This window comes from Adiantum capillus-veneris, chromosome 28, assembly GCF_014529385.1.
Source record: "Adiantum capillus-veneris isolate H3 chromosome 28, ASM1452938v2, whole genome shotgun sequence".
In the NCBI taxonomy this organism is placed as follows: domain Eukaryota; kingdom Viridiplantae; phylum Streptophyta; class Polypodiopsida; order Polypodiales; family Pteridaceae; genus Adiantum; species Adiantum capillus-veneris.
The window spans coordinates 72899000-72925175 of NC_140958.1; the positions used below are offsets into that span (position 1 = coordinate 72899000).

Consider the following 26176-nt stretch of genomic DNA (forward strand, 5'->3'; position numbering starts at 1 on the left):
GCTGATTTCAGCCCATGAAGTGCTACACAGTGTGTGTGAGTAGTGGGTGCAGGTGTTCACAGCTTTAATGGAAAGCTTGCCTTTTCCCTTGCTCTATGTAGCACGATGATTTGCTCTCGCGCATCTCTCTCTCCCCTTTGCACATATGGTAATGCCCCACTAGTTGGGCTTTTCAGATGACCATGTACAGTTCTTGGGGTTCTATGCGCGTTTGCCAAGGCAAGAGCCTTCTATACAGGAACCGGATTAGCTAATGCTAATCCCCTTCAGGTATGCATAGTTCCATCGCGAAGGAATGCGAAAATGGAGAGTTTTCTTGTGTGAAAACTCGTCCGATTTACATGGGAACTGTCCCATTGCGTGCGGGAGCACCTGAGACACGCGTACGCGTGCTCGCTCCACTCGAAACGGTCAAAAACAGAGAACTATAGCCTGCCGTGTTTTTCTGCAGGTTTAGGGTTTTGCACCTAAACTGCAGGGAATCGCCAGGGGAGCCTCGAAAAGGCCTTGGGATGCGTGTACAGGGCAGTAGGCACCTAAAAGTTTCAAAACAGAAAATTACAGCTTGCTGAAATTGACATGCAGCTCACTGGAAAGCTTCCATACCGCAAGGGAAAGTGTCCTTGACGTGTACTTTTGATCTACAGGGATATTTGCGCCATTATGTTGGCGAAATTGGGTCAAAAACAGCCATGGACAGGTTTGGACAACTTGGTGAGGGCTAGATGCAAGGGTTCAGATCGTTTATTTGCCAAGGGAGCCTCGGGAAAGCATTGGGTGCTTGTACAAGACAATTCAGAGAGATTTCCCGCGAGGAATCTCGTCTAATTCAAGGGGCAAGTGACCCTACAAATGCGAGAGCTCAAGGGCTACCTAATCTGCACGCGGATCGAAGCGCAAAATAGAGAATTCAGCAAGTTGGAATTTCTTGCCAGGTTTTGCAAAGAGCTCTAAAGTGCGTGAAAAGTCGATGTTTGCTTGGGATTTTGTCCGCGGAGAGTTCTAGTGTGGTTATGTTGCCGAAATCGGGTTGGAGTAGAGGAATTTCAGCTTGATAAAAGTGGGACATCTTGTGGAAGTTTACAGGTTTTTCTGAAGTATAATAAGAATAAAGAAATACCGAGAGGGGAGCCAGTCTTTGGGGCCAACATGGTGCCGTTGTCTGCTTGGTAGCGCTCTAGCTGTCAGCCCGTGGTTTGTCTTGAAGTGTTGAATTCCAGTCACAGGCTTATTCGTGAAGTCCCTTTGTGTCGTAAAGTTAAGGTAAAGAAATTCGGGTGAAAGCCAAAGCCTACCGCCCCACGGGCCGGTTTCAGACCCCGCTGGCGCCATTGTGTTCGTGACCACGGTAGTTTAGTACATGGTAGAGCGATGTGGGTTACTCTAGAGATTGATGATACCGTGGTTGGTGGGATGTGCATCTATGCCCCCACTTCAACCCAAGAGAGAGTTGAGTGCTGGCAACAAATTGTACTTTCATTGCCTCCTGTGGATTCGTCTATGCCTAGACGTGGATCACGCATACTTACTTGACCTGGTGTTAAGAGGATACCTCATTGTCTCAGCTAATTCAAGATGCTTGGATACACACTGCTTCTTTAGATACAACATCCCATTTGCTTACATGTATCACTGTGTCCTCTGAAGGCTTGTAGACAAACCTCTTTAGAACGACGACGACGCCTTTTTCGCAGGGAGCGTGGTGATGAGTTCTTGGGTGAGCGTGAGGTTGACACTAGAGAGACACTTAGCCACATTCAGACTTAGAAATTGGAATTTGCCTACAAGCTTTGGTCTCGACATGGATATCCAAAGCGGATACGATGAACAAGGATTTCTTTGCCCACTTCCGCGAGCGTCCCAAGGGGACTTCCATTAGAGCCTTACTTGATTTTGCAGACAAATTACATACGGATCCTGACGAGGTCCTTGGCATATCTTCAGATTATTTTGAGCATTTAATTATTGCTGATCAAACTAGCCTTAGGATCTTTAGCCTTGAGGCGGGCGTTGATCTGAAACACTGACCTTACTACAAAAATGAAAAACATTGTTACTTCTTCTTCAACTTCAACCAGCAATGTGATGACTCTTAGGTACGTCTTTTCGAACCTTCTTTCTTTTCAGTAGTAGCTAGAAGTAGTCATGATCTGTATCAAGAAATATTTAAGTTTTTAGCTAGGTTTAATTTGAAGAATTTGCATGTTTTTGGTGATGGTCCTATTCGTTGGGCTTCTTTCAAGAATGTCTTAGTTAGTACTCATTACACAAGTTCTTCCATAAAAGCCCTCAATCATTTGAGGCGTTTAAGGGAAAAACATCTTATGGTAGATCGTCCTTTAAGTCCGGTTCATACCTCCCAAGTTATTTATGTTATTTATAGTATTCGTGATAGTTCTATGATATATGTTGGCCAAACCTTTCAAACAGCTTTTGTCTGTTTCCAGGAACATGTAAGAGAAGTGAGAAAAGTTCAAAGTAAGAGCACTGTACGTGAAAGTGTGAAACCCTTGTATGCGGCAATAGCAAAACATGGCTTTGAGTCTTTTTGTTGTTTTCCCATTGAGCACATAGAGGGTAATTTTAGAAACTCTAAAAACTCTAAAGAGTTCTATAACTCAGCGTGGCCTCGAGAGTTGTTTTGGATGAGAACTTTGCATACTTTTTTCCCTAAAGGTTTCAACTTGGAAGGAAAGTCTTCTTTACGTAAAAATAAGACAATTTACCATAAGAAACCTATGCTTTGGCGAAGATATCCCAAACCCGAGTTAGTTCTCCTTGTAAGTCAATTTAAAAGAACTTGGATTCCTAAAGGTTCTTGTTCAGATCCACCTATTGCTGAAATCAATCTAGTTGTCTTGCACAACACTATTTCTAGTAGAGTACAAGGTCTCCCTAGGGCTTCAATCTCTAGAATTAAGAGTGATGACCCTTCTAACCATAGAAATTTTGCTTATAGGGATTTCAAACGGAGGTTGGTTTATCTATCTAGAGCCATGGAGTTGGGTTCTTTTTCTTATAAATTATTTGTAAGGTATAATATAAGGATCCTATTTAAGCTCTTGTATGGAACTACTTTTATGAAGATTTGGAGCTAAGAGAGTCTCATAGTACTCGACTTTGAGTATTGTTAGGCAAATTTTTGAAGTCCAAGTGTCCTAGTTTGAAAAATCCCTTGGTGGGAAAGAAAGATTTGTTGATAACTATCTTTACCTCCCCTGATTTAGACAAGATTGGATTAAGCTCTATTTTGAGATCTCAAGGAGCTTTTGGATGCTCTCCTTCCATGTGTGAGAAAGGTATAGAACCATCTCGTCGTAGCTTTCAAATATGTGAAAACTTTAGGACAAAAAGCTTTCAACTATAGTGACATCGTACGTAATCTTAAAAAACAAGAAAGGCTAGCAATCTCAATTGTTGATTTCCCTTGTAGTAAAAGTGCCTTTTCTTCTTATGTAAATGGAGCTTTGGGTCATGTAGTTACTGCCGATTGTTCTATTCTTCCTTCGGATTCCTTGAAAGACCTTTTCTCAAGAGGTACTAAATATAAGCTCCCTTCCTCAAATGACTCTTGCCTTCTTAAAGCCATAGAGAAAGGAATTTCTAGTTTTGTAGTAAAGTTTGAGGAGTCTTTAGGAGTTCAAGGTGTTTTTATCCATTAGAAGTCTGTAGTCCTCAAGAAAGCTTCTTTGAAATTAGCATTTTGGTTTAGGAACGTTTCTTCACGAAGAAATAGCTTATCTTCTTCTAATTGTGATGCTCTTAGGAAATTTCATTGTGATTTTGTAATCTCTTACGTAGATAAGTGCTCTAATAACTTTATTGTTACGTGCAAAAAGTTCTATTTAGAATGCTTGTTAGGTGAAGTAAACTCTCAGACTTGATTGTGATCTTTCGATGTAAGAGGTTATCTTGAAACATCAAGACTTTTGTAAGTCTTTTGGTTTCAAATCTCAGCCTAAATTACCTTTTTTATATACCATTTGGAAGTTCCACAAGAACCCTATAAAGCCTAGATTTATAGCTGCTTCTTGTGACACCTCTTTGATCGAGGTTCCCAAATGGCTTAGTTATTGTTTCTAAGCCATTTTACCTAGCATAAATGAATTGTGGAAAAATATGATGAAGGAAGTAGACGTACCTCCCAATTCAAGTTGGATTTTAAATGATTCAGTAGGTGTGATTCCTGTTATAAAGTTTTTGAACTCTTCAACAAGCCTTAAGGAGAAATCTTCTCCTTTATGTCTCCAAACTTTTGACTTTACAACGCTATACACGAAGCTAAATTTGGAGGACCTTAAATTTAGAGTCAAGTCCCTTATTTCAGAAGTTTTTGCGTACAAGCTTGAGAAGGATAGGTACAAGGCATTGCTAGTAGAAAAGTAAGCCTTGAACTTTGACATCTTATGGCTGAAAAGTAAGAATGTAGACGTAGACAAAGGAAGAAAGAGATTTACCAGGTTGTAGATGACATTGACATCAAATCTTGGTTAGATTTTCTTTTGGACAATTTATATATAACCATCGGCGACTCTCTTTTCAAGCAAACAATTGGTATCCCTATGGGCACCAATTGTGCTGTTTTTCTTTCTAATTTCTATCTTTTTACTTATGAGTTTGATTTTATGGAGCGTCTTGTCTTTGCTACCATTTGCCCAATATTTTTGCACAAGTTATGCAATGTAAGACGCTTTGTAGATGATCTTTTTGTTCCTGACGTTCCTTCTTTTCAAGATTTTATGTACTTGAATTCGAGTTCTGTAGGCGGAGAAATTTATTTTAAGGACTTTTGTGAACTTAACTGTACCACAAATAGTGATTGTTGTGCCTTTTTAGACCTTAAGATTTTTCAGACTCCCTTCGGATTAGAAGTAGATATCTATGATAAGTGCCTTCAACCAGAATATGCCAATCTAATTATCATCCGTATGCCTCATATTTCTTCAAACATATCTCTTTTAGCTAAGTACGGTGTCATTTGCTCTTAACTATTTAGATTTTCTCGTCTTTGTTCTAGTAAATCTGTTTTTGTTGTTCAATCTTGCCATCTTATTTCTTTACTAGTTGAAAAAGGATACTCATTCAAAAGAATCATGAAAAACGTTCGTTCATTTTTGCATCGCAGTAAGTTTATTTTTAATGTTTCTTTCTCTGGAACGTTCAAGATAACACTAGTAAATTTAATAGAAGTGGGGAGCTAAAAAGCCCACTTATTGTTTGACTTAATAACACCTTATGTTGTTGTTTTGATCTCTAGCTCTTCTAGTATTTTTACTATAGCTTGACAAATGCTAGCCTTTATCATGGTTGAGTATGCCCATCACCTCCGGAGGGTGATAGAAACTTAGCTCGTTGGTTTTGTAGAGTACGTTCAAAGCATGGATGACCTCTATACAAACATGCACCTACTCTTGGGCACTGATGACGTGAGTAGGGATGTCATAGCTGTTGTCCAAGCTATGCATGATAAAGGTGATAATCTTATTCTTCCTGTTTGGACAAGGAGCGAAGTTGAGGTCACATATTGTCAAGTTTGGATCTTTGCTCTTCGTAGGTTTGTAGTAGTATTCATTGTTCGATTTCGTATTTAGAAACTAAGCTCGTTGGTTTTGTAGAGTACATTTAAAGCATGGATGACCTGTATGCAAACCTGCACCTACTCTTGGGCATTGATGACGTGAGTAGGGATGTCATAGCTGTTGTCCAAGCTATGCATGATAAAGGTGATAATCTTATTCTTCCTGTTTGGACAAGCAGCGAAGTTGAGGTCACATATTGTCAAGTTTGGATCTTTGCTCTTCGTAGGTTTGTAGTAGTATTCATTGTTCAATTTCGTATTTAGCTAACGTGAGGACTTAAGAATGTGTTCCTTTAGAAGTTGTTGTGTGAAGTTTGATTTCTAGGATTAAGTTTTAGGAGATGCATGATGCAGTGGCTGGCCTCGGAGAGGACTGGTTGACTAGGTAGTTCTTTTTTAGCTTTTGGGATGCTCTCAGCCCCATTATGCTTTCAGGTTTGCAGCACATATTTGAGATACCCGCTGCCGAAAAAGGTAATGACCTGTACTCCCATCACATCTGCTACTAAACAAGCAGTTGTGTTTCCACTTTTTGCCAATTGTGACATCATATTGGCTACACGCTTTGTAGGTCTCAGATATATGCTCAAAGTTGAAAAAGGGCCTTGAAAGATTGAAACGATTCGAGTGCAGAGTCCAATTTGATAGTGCCTTAGGTTGCGTGGACTTTTCAAGATAGTCTTTACAAAAACTGTAAAAGGTGCATCAAACTGTTGAATAAATGTGAGTGCTTTCTTCTTATCTTGTTTGCCATCACAATTTGAACACTTTACACTTTGGCCTACTTGTAGTCTTTCGACAGCTCAGTGAACTCAATACATCAAAAGGAATTGTATGATGGAGATTATTTTGTGTGTGTCCATAAGCATTACCAAATCCACGTCGCTTGTCTTCCATTATGCCTAGCAAAATGATTACCTGATTCTTCCTCAGGATTTCCATAATGAGCATCATAGAAACCTCACCTTTCCTGGGGCGAACACAAATCATCAGCCGCTTCAAGGAAAACAGATCCCCATGAATCTGTCTGATCGCTTGTTGAGTTGGGCCTTCTGCCTTTCTCGTTCTGTTGCAGCCAATCTTTCTTGAGTTTCCCTTGCCAAAAGCTGTGGATTGTTTGCCTTCCTCTGCTTTACCACCGGGTCAAGATCCTTTGCCAGAATGAACTTTGAAAGCTTTCGATCCTTAATAGCAACAAGAAACCGTCGCATGAGTTGCATGGTTTTTGGTTTAGCTACTTCTTCATCATCCGCCTCAGAGAAAACATCCTCTACAGAATGCTTCTCTTTGATATCGTTCCCGAGCTCTACTTCTTCATTGTTGTTCTCCTCTTCACTTTCGTGATAGGTAGACTTTGAAATCATTGTGCTGTGCTACCATGCGAAGGTTCGAATTGTTCGTAAGAGAAGAAAACTGAAAACCAGGCAAACAACAACGAAACATGCAAACAGGCACAATAAACTATGCACACACCCCACACTTGCAGCCATACAAACCAACATGCAATAAACAGGAAAACACAGGCAGAGAAAAAACACAGGCAGCAAAATAGAAAAATGTAAGCAGCAAGGAAGAAAATCGAATCGAAACATCGTGTACAAAATAGAAAAGAAGACGAAAACCAACACCAGGGTACACAGCGGCTACCCACTTTTCTTTTTTGGTTAAGGGGGTGGGGTGAGGAGAAAGATGGCACCAATCTGCACGTCTGCACGCTACAGCAAGCAACCTGGAGAGAGGAGAGATGGGTCCGAAGTGAGCAGCGTTGCTCACCACGAGGGGGCGCTCACAGATGCAGCGTGAGGGTTTCCTCTTCAACAACTCTCTCTCTCTCTCTCTCTCTCTCTCTCTCTCTCTCTCTCTCTCTCTCTTCTGTGCTCTTGTACATCTTCCCCCCTTTATGCTTATTGGTATTCTGTGTTCCTCTTGTCTGTCCTTTATTAGGGCAGTATCCGACTAGCATAAAGGGGGGAAGATGTACAAGAGCGAGCGTTAGGCCATTAGCATAAATGAAAGGTTATGTATCTTTCCATGCAAGGCCAGGTCTTGAACAATTTTCTATGATTGGAACTAGAAATGCAAGCATATTAGACAGTTTTACGTATGCATAAGTGTACAAACTAAGTGTGGGTCTCAAACGATTTAAGCAGAAATGCATAGAGTGGCTTAATGTGTTCAACCATGCTATGCACATGCCTACTTGCATGCATGAGAATGTTCCAGGTAAATTTTTGCTTAAAAAAAAGAAGGTACATAAGGCAAGACTGTGTATGTGGGGCGTAGTTGATTCTTACAGTTACAATCCATGCAGGTTTTGGATGCAACTAGCAATGAGCCGTGGGGTCCCCATGGAACTCTTATGGCTGAGATTGCTCAAGCTACGAGGAACCAGTAAGTATCTACTGCTTGTTTGTATGGATTGCTAAGGCCTAGGAAAAGATGTTTGATTGGGCAAAATATTTTTCTGCTTTCTATTTGCCATGATAAGGAGCAGACAAGATTGTGTATGTTAGTAGATAATGACTTTGTATGCAGTTATGAACTACAAATGATAATGGCACTCCTTTGGAAGCGTTTAAGCGATACTGGTCATAATTGGCGGCATGTCTATAAGGTACATGTGGTCTTGACATGTCTATATACCATCTGTTTGCTGAAGCTCAGCATTGCAATGGTTTTTGGGTTTCAGGCTTTGACTGTGCTGGAGTACCTTGTTGCGCATGGATCAGAGAAAGTAATAGATGATATTGTAGAGCATGTCTACCAAATTACTGTAAGTTTTCTTTTTATGATCCACCGTGAGTGTAACATTGAAACATCTGATCATAGGTCGATTACAGTTTGTGATATTCTTTAAGCTAGAATCTTCAAGGCTGCATGTAGTTCAAGTATATGGAGAAGCGTGAATGATGTATCACACTTTGACTTCTGCATGATAAGCATTTTTTTTCCTCCTGTAGATAAGTCTTGAAAATGCAGAGAAGTTCAATTTCTTGAGAAAGTCCAGTTGTACCTTTTCAAACCTCCAAGCTTCCGAGCACAGGAGTTGACTTTATTTTTTTGTGTTGACAATTGCTAGACTCTTGCAGATTTTCAGTATGTGGAGACCAACGGAAAAGACCATGGAATAAATGTCCGGAAAAAGTCTCAAAGCCTTGTGCTACTTGTAAATGACAAGGAAAAGATAAGAGAAGTGAGGCAAAAAGCTGCTGATAACAGGGACAAGTAAGAGACCAAGTCTCTGATGCTGCAGTTTTGCCTATTCCTTGTGTGTTCTGAACAAGGAAAAAGTAGGCAAGGATGTTTGTACTATAGTAGAACTTCCGGCACAGATAAATGTCAGATCATTTGTGTCTTTGTGAATCTGTTTTGTTGCGGTCATTCATGCATTTTCTTTGTACTCATTGTTGTCAGTTAGTGATAACTTTGTCAATAGGTCGCCTTCAGCTAGAAGTTGACTAGGCTTTAAATCTAATATAAAAATGAAGTTTCTGTGTCAAGCTAGTACTCTCTCTCTCTCTCTCTCTCTCAAATGGGGCTGAAAAGCACGTGAAGGCTTAAAATAAGATTTGAAGGGAAAACCCCCAAAGGATATGACAACCCCCAAAGGATATGACACAATTTATATGATCCATGACACAATTTATTTGAAGGGAAAACCCCCAAAGGATATGACACAATTTATATGATCCATGAAGAAAGCCCTATTGTTGTACAAAAATAATAGCTATTAGTTAGGAACATTTTCTACATAAATCTGCCACGCGCTCTTTGGGTACCAAAGTGATGTAAGGACTCATCAATCAAGCTTCCTACACCCCTACGAAATTGAAATCGAGCATCCTAAACACTACATATCGAAGTATCATCCTGCACATGAAGCTCTGTACAGAATCTCTCTCTCTCTCTCTCTCTCTCTCTCTCTCTCTCTCTCTCTCTCTCTCTCTCTCTCTCTCTCGGTAGGTTAGGCTTACATACCTAACCACTCGAGGTACCTTCATTTATAATTTTCTTTAGGTTCCCCGGACACTGTACTAGAGTCACACAGGATGTAATCTTTTGGTCTCATAGGTTGTTTTGGCCTTTTGAAGACGGCAATATAACATTTCATTTCATTTCATTTCTCTCTTTCCCTCAGATTTATTAACTTCTCTTTGCAATTACTTGTAGATCATGAACTGAAACTGATTATGCCGATAATTTAATTGCATAGGTATGTAGGCGTCTCATCCAGTGGAGGCATGTCCAAGCCTAGTTCATACCAAAGTACAGGAGGAAGCTATGCTGGCGAGGAAAATTATGGTCGTTATGGTAGTTCAGACGACTCTAGATATAGTAGAGATGGAGATGTCAGTAGGCACAGAGATGATGATCGTTATGGGGGAGAGAGTGACCGTTCTAGCCGGCATAGTGATCTGTACAGAGATCATCAAACCAAGGATTATGATGAGGATGTGGATTACCATGGCTCTCACAAGAGAGACGATGATTCCAATACAGCACACAATAAGACTGGCGGTCTGTCTTCAAGGTGATTATGGGTGTTCATTATTAATGCTGTCTTTTTTTTGTATTGAGACTGAACAGTAGTCTTCTGATAATTGTTTGAGATGTTACTTTTGAGAGAAATCCCATTAAACCCCCCCCCCCCCCCCCCCCCCCCCCCCCCCCCCCCCCCCCGCCCCCCTCCTTCCTGCCTTGCTCTTTTTGTTTGTTTCTTTTAGCAGCATACTGAGAAAGGACATGATTACTGTTACTCTTTCACAGAGAGTTGAAGCCCTCTGCAGCCCAGTTTGTGAACACAAGCTCAGAAAACAATATATCAGATGAGTTTGACGATTTTAATCCGCGTGCTACATCAGGTACCTTGTTTCTTGGTTTTGAATTCCTCTGAGGTGGTTTTGTTTCTTCTGTTGCTACTTCGCATTTAACTGTTTTTTTGGGCTTCTTAAAGGATTATTATAATTTCAGTATTCAGCATATCATTATGCACTATTATTGTTATGCTAATAGTTTTTGTATGGTATAGGTAAGGTTTCCATGAACCTTACGTCCATGTTCCCTATTTTTTCATTTGTGTGTTACACATTTTGTTTGGCAACTTCTCACGACTGCCATTTAGTGGGAGCAGCAGTGGCACTAAGAGTATATATTGGTTGTACATAGCTTTAGATGCAGCATGTTGACATGGCATTTATGTGAATTCTTTGAGGTTCTGGGGCAGGGCAGGAGAAGCTTTCCAGTTTTTTTGGGTTAAAAATCTCTATATTATTACTGTATTATTGGCCTTCAATGTTAATACTGGCAAATATAGCACAGAAAGGTTTGCTCCTTGTTGTGTATTTTCTCCTTGTATGCGTCTCTCTCTCTCTCTCTCTCTCTCTCTCTCTCTCTCTGGGCTGCTTACACTGGGTTGAGCACAGAGCTTGTGCGCGAAAGGCGAAAGGCCAGGCAATTATACTTGGTGCGCGATTATACGAACCGCCCCTGTAAGATTTTAATAACAGTGTCTCATTGCATTAGCTTCATTTTCACCTAGGAGGGGGGTGCTTGGTTTCCGAGGGTTATCGATTCTATGATCCAGCCATTAAGGACGTTGTATTGAGCCGCGATGTGGTCACGGACGAGCTTATTCCTCCCCAATCTTCTACTACAACCCCAGATTTGCCAATACTTGGAGATCTCAACGATGATGTTCCACTTGAGGTCGATGAACCCTCGTCTATTCTCCGGAGGAGATTGCACCGATTCTTGATGACGCAGATGATATTGGTTCTCACCATAGTGGAGAGGTAGATCCAATTGTACTAGTAGCTCCCCTCGTGGGGGATAAGTAAGATATGTTACCGAAGTGACTATTAGTGGTTCTCACCATAGTGCAGAGGTAGAGCCAGTTGTACTAGTAGCTCCCCCCGCGGGGGATAAGTAAGATATGTTACCGAAGTGACTATTGGAGACCTTGTGAGATGCAACTACTTCAGATTTTTCACTAGATTGGCGTGATGCAGGTACAATGTGATGTTCTCTGTGACTTCGGATTGTTGAGATAGATGGGACTCCGTTACAGGTAAAGTATGCTTCGATGTCTCTACAGTTTTCAAGGACAGAGATTCTCGTGATGGTTGAAGAGGCACTTTTGTAGAAAGAGCTTGATTCTATATAGAAGAATAACACTTGGGAGTTGGTTCCGTGACTTGCCAAACGGAAGGTGATTGGTGTCAAGTGGGTCTACTTGATCAAGTACAAATGTCTTATGGTTCTTTGGATAAGCACAAGGCATGATCCGTTGCCAAGGGCTTCTCCAAGAACATGGTATGTCCCAATGCAAGAGAACAAATCTTTGTTTGTGGCCTTCTTTGCAAGGCTGACCTTGTGCGGAACGGGAAATAGGTTTTCCACGATGCCACACTCCTGCAAGGCATTTGCATCGACTACGAGCTTTTCTCAACAATGACTTATGAGGAGGAGGTGTATGTCGAGCAACCTCCAAGATTCTTGGATGGAGATTTGAGTGACACGGTTTGCAGATGGTGGAACGCTCTATATAGCCTGAAGCAAGCCTCTCAAGCCTGGTACTAGAAGATAGACTCTTTCTTCCTACGGCACTCCTTTCATCGCTCTTCTACATGTCACAAACTCGTGACGTGGCAACAGGCCCCTGGACAACCACAATGTTGACGTGGTAGCCAACAGAAAACCCGCCGCAAAATGCGCTGACATGCTGACGTGGCAAGCGTACGGATAGCTGTACGGATTTTTCGCTTTTCACGTTGGCAGCCGTACGGATTTCCGGAAAGTGCACTGAGATGCTTTTGGGGCTTGAATGCTTTATTTTCTAAAAGCTTTTGGGCCCAATGCTTTTGAGTCAATGCTTTTGGGGCTCTGCTTTTGGGCATCCCTTGTATCAATAAATAAGTGGGCTATAGGCTTCACTTCTCAGAGCATCTGGACGCAGAGTCTGAGAGTGAGCACCTACCCACTCTCTTGTACTTTGAACACAGATTAATACAAAATAGAATACCGAAAGGGGCGCCAGTCTTTGGGGCCAATTTCTCTAGGCACGGAACTACACCGGGCCGTGGCGACTCAAGTGTGAATTGTGAGCTGTTTTGAAGTGAATCTCTGCGAGTCTGCTGTGTCGCAATAGAATCTTGACTTGGTGTGTCCAATTTTGTTACACTATAGACCTAGATTTGTCTATTTACAGTGAGGGATGATCTTGTGACTATAGGTAGCCATGTCGAGCACATTCGCAGTACTATCATCTATGGAGACCTTGGCTAAGGAGTTTGAGATGATAGATCTCGGCTGGTTCACTACTTTCTTGGATTGGAGATATGGTAGATAGAGGGGGCATCTTTCTCTCGCAAGAGCGTTGTGTCCAAGAGTTGTTGGAAGCATTTGGTACGAGTGAGTGTAAATCTATCCTCTCCTATGGATCCCAACTAGAAGTTATGACTGTATGACCCCTCAGATGTAGCATATTGGGTACTCAACACCCAGTTTGATGTCAGTTTTTTGATGGGACTTCTCAGCTCTTTGATGCAAAGAGCCCCCAAGTCTCATATGGAGCAGGCTCTTCGGAATTTAGGTATTTAAGGGCGACCAAGTCATTAGGCATTTTATATGCAGCTAGAGGTACAAACCCCAAGATCATTCTTCAAGGATGGAGTGATTTAGATTGGATTGGAGATCCAGATGGACGATGGTTTACTAGAGGCTACACCTTTTCTTTTGGCTCAGGAGCAGTTGCATGGAGCAATAAGAAACAACCTACAGTTGGCTTATCATCCACAGAGGTGGAGTATAGGGGTGTTTGGAGCGCTACATGTGAGTCAGTGTGGTTTGCCATAGTAGACGACCACGATCTACTGTGACAACTAGAGTTGTATAGCCATTACAAGGAAGCCTGTTTTTCATGCCCGAACTAAGCACGTAGAGATATAGTACCATTATGTTCCTGAGAAGACCAAGGATGACTCTCTTTGGCTAGAGTATGTTCTTACGTCAAACAACCCTACTGATATCTTCGCCAAACCTCTTCCACAGTGACATTATCCTCTCATGCCAGCTTCCTCGGACTTGTTTCCTGTCTAGGAGCTGAGAGGAGGTGTTAAAGAGTTCTTGTCCAGTGGTGGCTCCGGTATCTCCCAAGAGCAGAGTAGGGAGTGATGGTTGTTTTGTCATTGTGCCCTGCCGTACGTGAGATAGAGGTATCTTTTTAGTGGTGCATTCCACGGTGTTGCCCATCCTGTAGGCTGGCATGAGAGGCGGGCTACCTATTCCTAGGGTTTTCCGGGTTCAGAGTCTCTTGCATTTTGTAGTTTTACCTATAAAATGTGAGTCGTCTGTTACTTATGTGACTTGGCACATTTTTTCCCCCTCAAGAAAAAGATCTTTGTATTAGTTAATAAAACTGCTCAACGGGCTACAACCTACCTTGACGATAGAGGGCTACATCAGCATGAGGGGAGACTCCCATTGAAAAAATGGCATATGTACAATGATGGCTAAATCAGAATATGGGATGAGGAAACAACCACATAGGTGGCTGGTAGTGCCATCGAACCATGGTGTAAAAAGGTGCTGGACGCCAAAGCCGTAGGAATGCCTTGCGGCGCTCCCGCATACGGTCGGAGCTGCCTTGAAGCCTCTTGAACGGTCCTTGAAGTTTGTGGATTAGCTCCAACCATATATCTCGTACAATCTCCACCGATGGGATGGGGCGAGCCTCGAAAATGCGGAAACAACGGGCTCTCGAATTGAACCAAAGAGTCAGGCTGCAGATAAGCTCCCAACAAAGCTCTCTATACTGCCCCACTCGTGAGGCGTAAGCTCTGTAGCAGGCTGGAGTGTAGGCATGCCCTCTTGTATCACAATCATCTTGCTAGCTGAGGACAACTCAAAACGAAGTGTTGGGTCTGTGAGGGCGGACCAAGAAGCAGCACCCCAAGTGTACGGCCTAGCTGACGACAAGGCTGGCATGAGCTGTAAAATCCGAGTGTATGGCCTAGCTGACGACAAGGCTGTCATTAGGCGTAAAATCCAAAGACAAAGCTGCTGCGCCATGGGATAGTCCCATAGACAATGCCTCTCTCACTCAAGTGGGTGGTCACAAGCGGCACAGCCCGTCGGGTGGCCACTGTAGATCGCAGTAGCTCGATGGGCGACTAGCCATTGGAACGTGGTAACTCTTTTCGGCTATGTGGTGTCCCAAAAGTCTGTGAGGAACTCAACTGTGAGCCCCTCCTGCCAGTGACCTACTGCAATAGGGTGGGCCTCTCTCCGAGCAGCCAGTATGTGATGCTCCAATCTGTTGTGTATTGGAAGAAAGAGATCCCGGGGTGATCAGCTCAAGCAAAGGGGTCCCGCCAAAACCACTCCCGAGGGTTCCTCTGCACTCGCGACAAAGGGCAACTCTCCCAAGCTCAAAGCCTCCAATGTCCTGTATCAAGCACACAAGTCCTCCCTTTGATGCCCACAATTTGAATCCGCTGAAAACAACACTCCGCTATCTCCGGTGCCTCAGTAGTAACTCTGTGGAGGCGGCCCTTTCATTGAACCTCAAAGAACATGCAAGGCCTGCGATGAGGACCTCAAGGCGGGTGAAGGTCCCCATCGAGCTGGGAGCCACCGACTTGAGATTCGTGTGCCACTCCGCTGGTAGAGCCTCGACGATGTCTTTACACAAGCTCTATGTCCCCCTCATACCGCGCAACTGGATGCTCTAAATCTCCTTAGTAAGTGATGCAAACTTCCAGGGTGGGGGCTGGACCCTCTGCCATGGGACCCCATGAGACATGGGATCTACTGCCAACCATGTGACATCGCTGTGTACTGACCAGGCTGCCTCAAGCGCTCGTCACTGCATATGAGCTGGTGCTACTCAAGTCCGCCCCTCAGCTGCTCCCAAGACAATGTAGGGGCTCCAAAGGTCATCAGTCTGTGGAACTCGGCCTCTAATCCGGTGCAGTAAAAGCTCCTTCCAGGGCTCCTCCCTTGAATGAAGACCTTTGACAATGAGCTTCTCAAGGAGGGCTCTACTGTGCTGTGCTGGATTGATGATACCCAACCCTTCCTGAGAGCAAGGTAGGGTGATGACCTGCCAAGAGACTTTGGCCTGAGCCGACTGCATGTCTCTTCTTATCCAAAGAAAGTTCCTGATTAGCCTCTCTATCTGGCTGATGCAAGAACTCAAGCTAATCGTGTGATGTACCACATGGTGGCCAAGAGCACCTGGTTAGCCACAACAGTCTTGCGAGCAAGAGATAGCTGCACCGAGCTCCAATGCAACAGCTTCCTCCTGATGGCTAGGAGGAGGGGAGTAGTCTGCTGCTCTATGGTGACAAGTCAAAGCCAACCTGGCAGCCCAAGTAGTGCATCCAATTAGGTGTGGGAGCATCACAACCCAAAAAGCCACTGTCTTTCGCTAGTTGATCAATGCTCACGACAAACAATAGAACACCTTCAGTGCTTGCTCACACCTGTGCAAATTGGCCTCACAGCCCTCCAAAAACATGCTTGAGTCATCAGCAAACTCGGCATCCAAAAGCTCCTCTCTTGGAATGGGTAATTGTAGGCTAGACAAACCAACCTTTTGTGGGGCCAGAAATTTGCTCATTGCCTCTGCGTAGAAAAGAAACAGGAAGGGGGCAAGAGGGCAGCCCTAAGTGTGTAAGCATGAAGCGTTCCCCTCGACCTCTTGCTAGCAACATCTGACTATGAACTCATCTGTGAAGAGCAGACGCCCCTTTGATCCATGCATCTAAAAAACCCATCCTGCGCATAGTGCCCTCAAGGAAGTCCCAGTCAACTCGGTCGTAGGCCTTTTCAAAGTTGAGAAGGAGCACCACAAGATCCTCTCCTCGCAAGCGGGCAAGGGCAGTCGCCTCCCAGAAATTGAAGATTTTGTCAAGGATATTACTCTCCTTGACAATGCCCGTTTGAGTCTCATGTATGATGCTCTCAAGTAGTGGCTGAATTCTCAAACTCAAAGCCTTCGCAAGAACTTTGTAGGCTGAGTTGAGAATGGTGATGGGCCGCCATTGCCGAATCTTATCTGGGGATCCTCTCTCCTTGGGGATGAGGTAAATCAAACCCTTGCTTATGCTATCAGGCATCTCCCCAATGCGCAAAATGTGCTGGTATGCACTACATAGGTCCTGTCCAAGCAGCTCCTAGTACTCCAAAAAGAATCTAGGAGTAGGCAACTACCACGAGGGAGTGCCCTGAGAGCCTCTTGCAGCTCCTTTAGAAGAGGGCTCTCAAGCATCTGTCGCATCTCCTCAGTGACGAGGCAAGGCATTTGTGCCCACACTCGCTCTCTGCATGCATCCTGATTCCTTGCGCTCTGACTACAACTCAGCTCAGAGTAGCTCACGGTGAAAGTAAGTAGCTTTAACAGACTTGGACATCCCAAGTCAAAAATCTGGTACGACTCACAGAAGAATCACTTAAAAACACTTCACAACCTTAATCACAATTTACTTGAGTCGACACGGCCCAACGTAGTTCCGTGCCCACAGATATTGGCCCCAAAGACTGGCGCCCCTTTCGGTATTCCTTTTTATATTAATGATTGAGCAAATTTACAGAGTGTGGGGGTCCTCTCTTCTCAGCTGCTCGTCAACAAGATTGAGACAGAAGGCCCTCTCAGTTTCTATTTAAAGGCTCTAAGGCCTCCCAAAAGCAGTACATGAAAAGCTTAAACTCAAAAGCTTCAAGTCTCCAAAAGTTGGCACTAGCCCAAGTTGCGGAATTTCCGTACGATAGCCGGCGTGAATTGCGGAGCGTCCATACTTTCGCGATATCTCTCTCTCTCTCTCTCTCTCTCTCTCTCTCTCTCTCTCTCTCTCTCTCTCTCTCATATAATCATCTAGTGTCCCCCAGGGGCCCATCGAACGGGACCCTAAAAGTTGGAACAACTTATGTTCCAACTTATAACTATAGGTATGGACATGCCACGTCATCATTTTGTGACATAACCCCCCTCTTGAAAGAATTGTAATTACTCTCACTTACGCCTGCAAAAACAGGCAGAAGCCATAAAGCAGTTCAGCAGACATTGACTTCAAGCACTGACGCACCAGGCGACACAAATCTAGCACTCGCACAAAGATGAAAGTTAGTGCACATTCACATCATATTCAAATCAAATCAAATAAAATCCATCCAGATCTAAGACCATGATTCTTGGCAACGTATTAAGCAATCGCATCTAGATCCACACCGGACCTCACTGATGTCGGATTAACTAATTCTTATTGGGATCTTGTCTATAGAATCTCAAGACTGAAATGTTGCAGTATGTCAATGGAGAAGCAATCTTCGCAAACTTTCTAATGAACCACCTAAAGTAAGAGCATAAGCCCAAAAAGCTTTGAACTTCAGGTACATTGTTTAAATCTGGCCAATTGCGCATGGTTTCTATCTTGGCGAGGCACATCTATACACTCTTTGCTGAGACGATGTGTCCCAAAAGGTGTATCTTTGGTAGAAAAAACTCACTCTTTTGCCCGTTGACCACCAATCTGTGCTGCCGCAGTACCTTGAAAACTTGAAAACTTGTAAGAGACGGTGTTGATGATCTACTTGACTCTTGGACAACACGATGATGTCGTTGAGAATGGTGCCCACAAATGACATGTACTCTCTAAAAATCATGTCCATCATCTTGTTGAACGTTGTAGGAGCGCTCATTTGTGAGACCAAAAGGCATCACTAAATATTTATACAATCCAAAGGACGTCTTGAACGCGGTCTTGTATGCATCTCCAAGAGTGATTCTGATTTGGTGATAGCCATTTTTCAAGTCGATTCTGTTGAAACACGCAACACCTTATAGCGTGTCAAGTATATAATCAATCTTGGGTATTGGAAACAGACAAAACAATCCAAACTGGTACAAAATAAAGAGAAAATCTTGGTGTATGATGGGATCTATTTTGGGGGGGGGGGGGGATGGAGCTCTAGTACTAGGGATATGTGCATGTCTATATGCTCAGGGTAGTACAACCATGCAGATGCATTAAGCTAGCTAGCTCCATCCTATGTTGAGAGAAATGAAATGAAATGAAATGCTATATTAACAGAGGATGGAGCTCTAGTACTAGGGATATGTGCATGTCTATATGTTGGGGTGGGGGGGATATCTGTTCACACCTACACCTTAGCATTAAGCTAGCTAGCTCCATCCTATGTTGAGAGAAGAGAAATGAAATGAAATCTTATATTAACGTCTTCAAAAGGCCAAAATGACGTATGAGACCAATATGTTACAAGATAGTGAATTTGATACCATGTCTGGGTACAAAAGAACTAGAACAAAGATACTACTACTAGAAGCCATCCTCATCTGCACTCTGGATGTCAAGAGAGTATGGCTCGAATCCTCAGTTGTAGTCTCTATCGATGTTGTGTAGCCCTGTCACAAAGTGATGACGTGGCGGACAGCAGAAACCCTAATTTCTGCCAGAAACCCTAAAATTCCTGCAAACCCTAATTTCTGCCAAAAACCCTAATTTCCGAAAATCGCGGAGGCTGAAAAAAAAAACAAAAAAAAATCTTTTTTTTTTTGAAAATGATGAGCGACGTGAATGTTGCTTTTTTTATATAAAAAAAAGAGAAGACTCTCTAAGAGAGAGAGAATTGATGCTTTTTTTATTTTAAAAGCTTTTGGGGCTTTGCTTTTGGGCATCCCTTGTATCTTTAAGTAAGTGGTGAGGGCTTCACTTCTCAGAGCATCTGGACGCAGAGTCTGAGAGTGAAACCCTAACCACTCTCTTGTACTTTGATGATTGATTAATATAAAAAGAAATACCGAAAGGGGCGCCAGTCTTTGGGGCCAATATCTCTAGGCACGGAACTCCGCTGGGCTAGTGCAAATCTATTGTGATCTGTGAATTGTTTTGAAGTGGTTATTTGGTGCTGTCAAGGTTGATTCTTGACTTGGAGTGTCCAAGTCTGTTACAGTGGTATCAGAGCACAACCGATTTCTCTTCTACGGGAAATCCGATCCCCGAATTTTTTTCTGCGGCACCTATGGCTTCAGGCAATGATCAGTCGACTCCCTCTGCATCTGGAGATGCGGGCTGGGATCACAACGAAGATTTAGACAGAGAGTATGGCCCGCCTCGGCCTACTCAGGCGGAGCAAAGAGAGATGGAGCGTCGTCAATTGATTGGCGATGCAACAAAGATAATGCTCAATTTTGCCAAGGACCCAAAGATGGCAAAATATAAGAACCAGACCTCTTTGGAAGAGGTACAGACGGAGTGGCAGAGAACCACAACACCACTCCCGAAACCCGCTCTCAAGAAACCATCTGCCTCCAAGAAATATACGGAGAAGGAACTGGAGAACGTGGTTGATGCACGGATTGCTCAGCTTTTCGACGTGCAAAAGAAAGACAAAAAGCAGAAGAAAGGCACTGACTTCCCGGGATATTTGGGTCGTCGGTCGACATTTGACAAAGCAAAGAAACAGAAGAAGCGCGTTCCATTTGAAGGAGTACCCAGTTCTTCTTCTTCTTCTGACAGTTCTTCTAGCTCCTCGGATTCGAGCGAAGAAGACAGAAAAGGTAAAAAGCGAAGCAAGAAACAAAGCTTCGGAAAGGGCAAGAAAAAGGCAAAGAAGGCTACATCTCGCCCAGAGATTGACAGTTCTACTGAGGACTCGTCTACAGACAACTCAGATTGTGATCATGGAAACTTTTATGCGAATAAGAAGAATTTTTACAAAGCCAACCAGTATGACTTTCTCGAAGATGAAAGCAAGAAAGTCCGAGAGTTTAAGGAAGGTGGCCACTCGATCAAGTTTGATACTTTTCAGGATACTCAGATGCTTCGAAGGCTTTGTCTTTTATACAGCAGTTTGACATCGCTTTCGTGGGAGGACGCTATTCAGAGCACTCCAAGATTCGGAGAGTTGCCTCTTACCTTAAGGGGAATGCTCGTACTTGGTGGTCCACGCTTCTTTTAACAAGAGTGCGCCAGTTAAATGGCTGAAATTTAAGAAGCTTTTTATTTCTTCTTGGTTGACGCAAGAATATGAACGAGATATACGAGCTGCTTGGAACCATCTTCGGATGACCAAGAGCGATACAGTAAATACTTACTGTGAAGGATTCTGGAGCTCTTTTCTACCCGCCTCTTCATTCAAGAAGATCTCGTTCAGAGAACAGATTGAGCGGTTTACCTTGGGTCTACCTACAGAGATCCGAGATCACTGCTTGGAATAGAAGTCAGCTTCTATTTAGGAGTTGACGAGTCATGCGAAGCGGGGCTTTGCCATTCACTCTGGCAGTCTGACCTACCCCACAGATGAGGCCATGACACAACGAGCCGAACAAACTTCTGGGAATGAAAAAAGAGCAACCCAGAGAAGAAGGATGCACGACCCAAGCTTACTCCTGAGGAGAGAGCTCGCTTCATCAGAGAGGGGAAGTGCTTTGGATGCGGGGAACATGGACATATCTCCGCGAAGTGCCCTAATAAGGCACAGAAAGAACAGAATGATAAAGACGACGACAGGCCTGAGAGTTTGAGAGCAGCTGAGGAACGTGGCAGAAAAGGCAGATAGAAAAGCAGAACTGGTATCATATGGCGTGGAACCTGCACTGAATCTAATGAATGGAAGTACAAACTTTGCCGCTTTTGGGGCAAAGTGAAGGATCAGGAAGCTCTTTTGAAGGAGCCAAGGCCAACTTCTTTTCACTTGGAATTAGCTGCTCGATTTGGAATTACGCCCGACAGACTGACGCCACAGGCGGAGGTAGTTCGACTGGCACCCGGATGGGATGTTGCCATTACACCGAGCATTGGCAAACTTTGTTTGCAATGACAGGGGTGTTCAAGGCACGCGAGTGACGTTCTACTTAGGATCCCTTGGTACCACAAGAACTACGCCATGGTTGACTACTGGGCCGAGAAAGCGACTTTGATAAATGAAGGGCTTAGAGATTGTACTTGATGAACTTCAGTTTCTTACTCACTCTTTTGGGAGAGAACTGAACGCTGGATAAAGGTTGAATATGTTTTGACCTGATCAAAAGAACGCCAAGATTTTTCTCCACACTCATGCCGTTTGCTTTTCAAAGGGCCTGAAGATCAAACCATTGATCTGATACCTGGAAGCACGCCACCGAATCGGCCATCTTATCGTGTGAGCCGAGTACAGAATGAAAAGATTCTGAACCCAGTGAAAGACCTCTTGGAAAAGGGTCTTGTCTAGCCTAGTACTTCACCGTATTGCTCTCCAGTGTTGTTGGTTTTGAAGAAAGACGGATCTTGGAGAATGTGCATCGATTATAGCGCTCTCAACAAAATCACCATCAAGAACAAATTTCCAATTCCTAGGGTCGATGATATACTTGACAGGTTACAGGGATCCTCGTGCTTTAGCAGGATTGACTTGAAGAGTGGATATCATCAGATCAGGATAACGCCAGAAGATGTCTACAAGACAGCTTTTCGGACGACTTTTGGGTTATTTGAGTTTTTGGTGATGCCTTTTGGCTTAACCAATGCTCTTGTGACATTTAACCGGATGATGGACATGATTTTTTGAGAGTACAAGCTATTTGTTGGCACTTTCTTTGACAACATCATTGTTTTCTCCAAGAATGAGGCAGAACACAGAGATCATCTGCTTCAAGTCTTTCAGGCATTACGAGATCACACGTTAGTGATTAATGCAAAGAAAAGTGAATTTTTCCTACCAGAGATACACTTTTTGGGACACATTGTGTCAGCAGCAGCAGGAGTGAAAATGGACCCGGCCAAGATAGAGACTATCCATGATTGGCCCGATTTGAGGAATGTCCATGAAGTTAGAAGCTTCTTGGGACTGTGTTCGTACTACAGGCGGTTCATACGAAAGTTTGCAGAGGTTGCTTCCCTTTTGCATACCTTGGCACAGAAAGGAGTACTTTTTTCGTGGGGACCCACAGAGGTGACTGCCTTTCGGACATTGAAAGAGAAATTGACCACAGGACCAGATTTGACTTTGCCGGACTTGCAGAAGTCATTTGAAGTATTTTGTGATGCTTGTGGTCGTAGTCTGGGTGCGGTCTTGATGCAAGAAGGCCATGTCATAGCTTACGAGAGCCGTTTGTTCTCTAGGCTGGAGATGACAGCACAGATTTATGAGAAAGAGCTTTTGGCGGTTATCCATGCTCTTACTCAGTGGCAGCATTACCTACTCGGAGCGGATTTTACTGTCTTTACAGGCCATCAGAGTTTGCGCTACTTCTTGTCACAGAAGCAGCTTTCGGAAAAGTAGATGCGGTGGGCGAACATCTTGTCACAGTTCCACTTCCAGATTGTCCATGTGGAGGGACAAAAGAATGTGGTGGCAGATGCTTTGTCTCGGAAACCGTTGGTTCTGGCTGTTTCCGCGATACATCATTCGAGGATATGGTCGATCAATATGCCACAGATACAGATTTTGCAGATAATTTCACATGGATACGGGATGGGGAGACATTAGCTGGATACTCCCTTCGGGAAGGCTACTTGATGAAAAAGACTATGTTGTGCATTACACAGCGGTTGAGGGATAAGGTTATGACTGAATGCCATTGTCCACCTTTTTACGGGTCACCGCGGCATTGCTACCACCATGAAAGGGGTAGAGAGATACTTCTTTTGGCCGTGACTCAAAAAGGACATGGAAGAGTTGTGCACAGTATGCCAGAAGGTCAAGTTTGACAGGCATAAGACACAAGGATTGTTACACCCTTTTACCCATAACCACCCGCCCCTGGAAAAGTATTGAAATGGATTTCATTTTTGATCTCCCGAGAACACAGAATGATCACGATGATTTTCCGATTACATGGCACGCCTGAGACGATTGTCTCCGACAGAGACCCCAGATTTATGAGTTTGTTTTGGAAGGCAATTTGGGAGAACATTGGCACGCAGTTGCAGTTCTCGTCATCGTTCCACTTGCAGACTGACGGGCAATTTGAGTTGCCAATTCAGTGATTTTAGATTTATTGAAGTCTTGTATCTCGGATCAGAAGACTCAATGGGAAAAGAACTTACCTTTGGTGGAATTTGCCTACAATAACACGATACACTCTTCGACGGGGAAGACGCCATGTGAGATTGTTGAAAGTGCTGCGAAGGTTCCATCCTTCCTGAGCACGAAAGATTAGATATTGGAAGCGGATGAATATTCACGAGATTCGGATACGGCTTTTGCCAAGGTTCGCGAGACTTTGCAGGAGTCTCAAGAACGACAGAAAAAGGCAGCGGATCGCCATCATCGCGACTTGAAATTGGAGGAGGATGATTGGGTGCTCTTACTTTTGAGAAGGCATGCCTAAGAAAGAAAAAGGGAAAGGAGAGGCTTTTTTCAAAGCTTAGTATATGATACTACGGACCTTTCCAGATTACTGAAAAGATAAATGATGTCTCCTTCCGATTGAAACTGCCAGATACTTGGAGGATTCATAATGCATTGCGTGTGAGTCTCTTGAACCCTGTTAAGGGTGATGTGCCTGATGATGGGGAGCCTGATGAGCAACCCGAAGTGGAAGAAAAGGAGGAGATGCTTGTTCCTGAACAGATTTTGGCACATAACGATATGAAGAAAGGTAAAGTCCGAAGGCGGTTCTTGGTTTCGTTCAAGAACTTTCGTGCATTTGATGCGAAGTGGATGGAGGAGGAGGACCTAGCAGATACTCCTCGGATTGTGAAACTTTACCTCGATGTTTTGGTTTAGCATAGTCTACTCCAAATGGAACCCAGAATTCAGCTTGGCCGGAGATCTAGTGCAGTGGGATGCACAAGAGGGGAGTCACTCCACTCCTTTGTCAACAGATGCCTTGATTTTGATACTAAAGTCACTGATGTCTCTTTGAGCTTCAGGGATACTGAGAGCTGACAGTATTCTGCTGGATGACTTTATGAAATGGAATTCCTGATAATGATACTGATTTGTTCTTGACTTCTTGTGAGTGCAAGAACTGAAAGCCGAAATGAGTGCAGCATTTTGGTCTGATTGATCTCGAATAGACATGGCTGTAATAGGGGTTAGTCAATCGGACATCGATGAGGTCCCGATTGGACCTAGATGTGATTGCTAGCTACATTGCCGATAAATCATGGTCTAAGATCCGAATGAAAGTTGAATGTCATGTGATGTCCTGTGATGTCTGGTGATGTCCTGTGATGTCGTGTGATGTGACTGTCGATTTTGTACATGTGCTAGATGTGTGTTCCTAGTACGTAGGTACTAACAGTCAGTGTCTGCTAAGACGGTTTATGGCTTTTGTCGGTTTTGCAGGCGTAATCTCAATCGATTACAATGCTTTCAAGAGGGGGGTATGTCACAAAGTGATGACGTGGCGGACAGCAGAAACCCTAATTTTTGCAAGAAACCCTAAAATTCTTGCAAACCCGAATTTCTACCAGAAACCCTAATTTCCGGAAATCGCGGAGGCTGAAAAAAAAAACCAAAAAAAATCTTTTTTTTTTTTTGAAAATGATGAGCGACGCGAATTTTGCTTTTTTTATATAAAAAAAAGAGAAGACTCTCTAAGAGAGAGAGAACTGATGCTTTTTATTTTAAAAGCTTTTGGGCATCCCTTGTATTTTTAAATAAGTGGTGAGGGCTTCACTTCTCAAAGCATCTGGACGCAGAGTCTGAGAGTGAAACCCTAACCACTCTCTTGTACTTTGATGATTGATTAATATAAAAAGAAATACCGAAAGGGGCGCCAGTCTTTGGGGCCAATATCTCTAGGCACGGAACTCCGCCAGGCCAGTGCTAATCTATTGTGATCTGTGAATTGTTTTGAAGTGGTTATTTGGTGCTGTCGAGGTTGATTCTTGACTTGGAGTGTCAAGTCTGTTACAAGCCCCTCTCCTCAATGGTGGCTGTCCGGATCTGCGTAGCTCTAGTGCTCGGTCAATGAGAGTGCCGGTAGTGGTCAAATGAGTGTGGGCCGAGCTCCGCAGTGATGGCTGCTCCTCTGACTGTCTCATATCTAGTGAAAAGAAATTTTTGATCTGTCTTTGGGACTGTCTCTTTCTAGCTCTCCCCAGTAAAGTGTTTTACTATATTTGTGTAACTCAAGTAAATATTACCCAAGACATCTCTGATCCTCATAACTCATGACCCTAGAGAAAGGACTGAAACCCTCTCTAAATAAGCAGTGAAAACGCCCCCATATCTCATAGTACACTGTGCAATGACATATGTAATGTAGCTGTGTCTCTGACTCTAGTTGGCATAAGCGGCATATCTTGTTGTGTGCTGGTATCCCTCTGAATCTACCGTCTCAATCTCCTGCTGATGTGAGGATGTGCGTATCTGACCAATGACACACCACAAACCATGAGACATATGTGTGTTTATGTAGACGGGTTGAATCACAAACCCATCTCCTGTGAGGTGGAGAAGATGCTCTCTATAGAAAGCCATCTTTGTGCCCAACTCATGTGGCGGCTCTATCCATGTCCTCCTGGTATCCAGCTGGATCAGGTCCTAGGTCTTGACGAATGAGTCTAGTAATCTCCACCTTTGTAAGAGACATCGAGGGTGCCTGAAGAGAGTACTGGAAAGGGGGCAGCTCCATGGTGAATCCAT

General features: G+C 43.6%; 1 protein-coding gene and 1 long non-coding RNA gene across 6 annotated transcripts in view; both read left to right on the forward strand.

Moving 5' to 3' along the window:
• The window catches only part of LOC147420675 (clathrin interactor EPSIN 1-like), a 46674-nt gene that overhangs the window by 13772 nt on the left and 6726 nt on the right, over positions 1-26176 (forward strand). For 4 of the 5 annotated variants that reach the window (XM_086505170.1, XM_086505172.1, XM_086505171.1 and 1 more), the window contains 6 exons: positions 7890-7969; positions 8114-8192; positions 8268-8351; positions 8658-8803; positions 9792-10109; positions 10346-10440. In XM_086505170.1, coding sequence (XP_086361296.1) covers positions 7890-7969; positions 8114-8192; positions 8268-8351; positions 8658-8803; positions 9792-10109; positions 10346-10440 — 802 coding nt within the window. Of the gene's footprint in view, positions 1-6278; positions 6302-7889; positions 7970-8113; positions 8193-8267; positions 8352-8657; positions 8804-9791; positions 10110-10345; positions 10441-26176 lie in introns of those variants that run through there. The other variant, XM_086505175.1, reaches the window with a different exon arrangement.
• On the forward strand, positions 5482-6289 carry LOC147420676 (uncharacterized). The gene is made up of 3 exons (XR_015187061.1): positions 5482-5723; positions 6014-6052; positions 6157-6289. It is a non-coding gene; the product is annotated as an uncharacterized LOC147420676 (long non-coding RNA).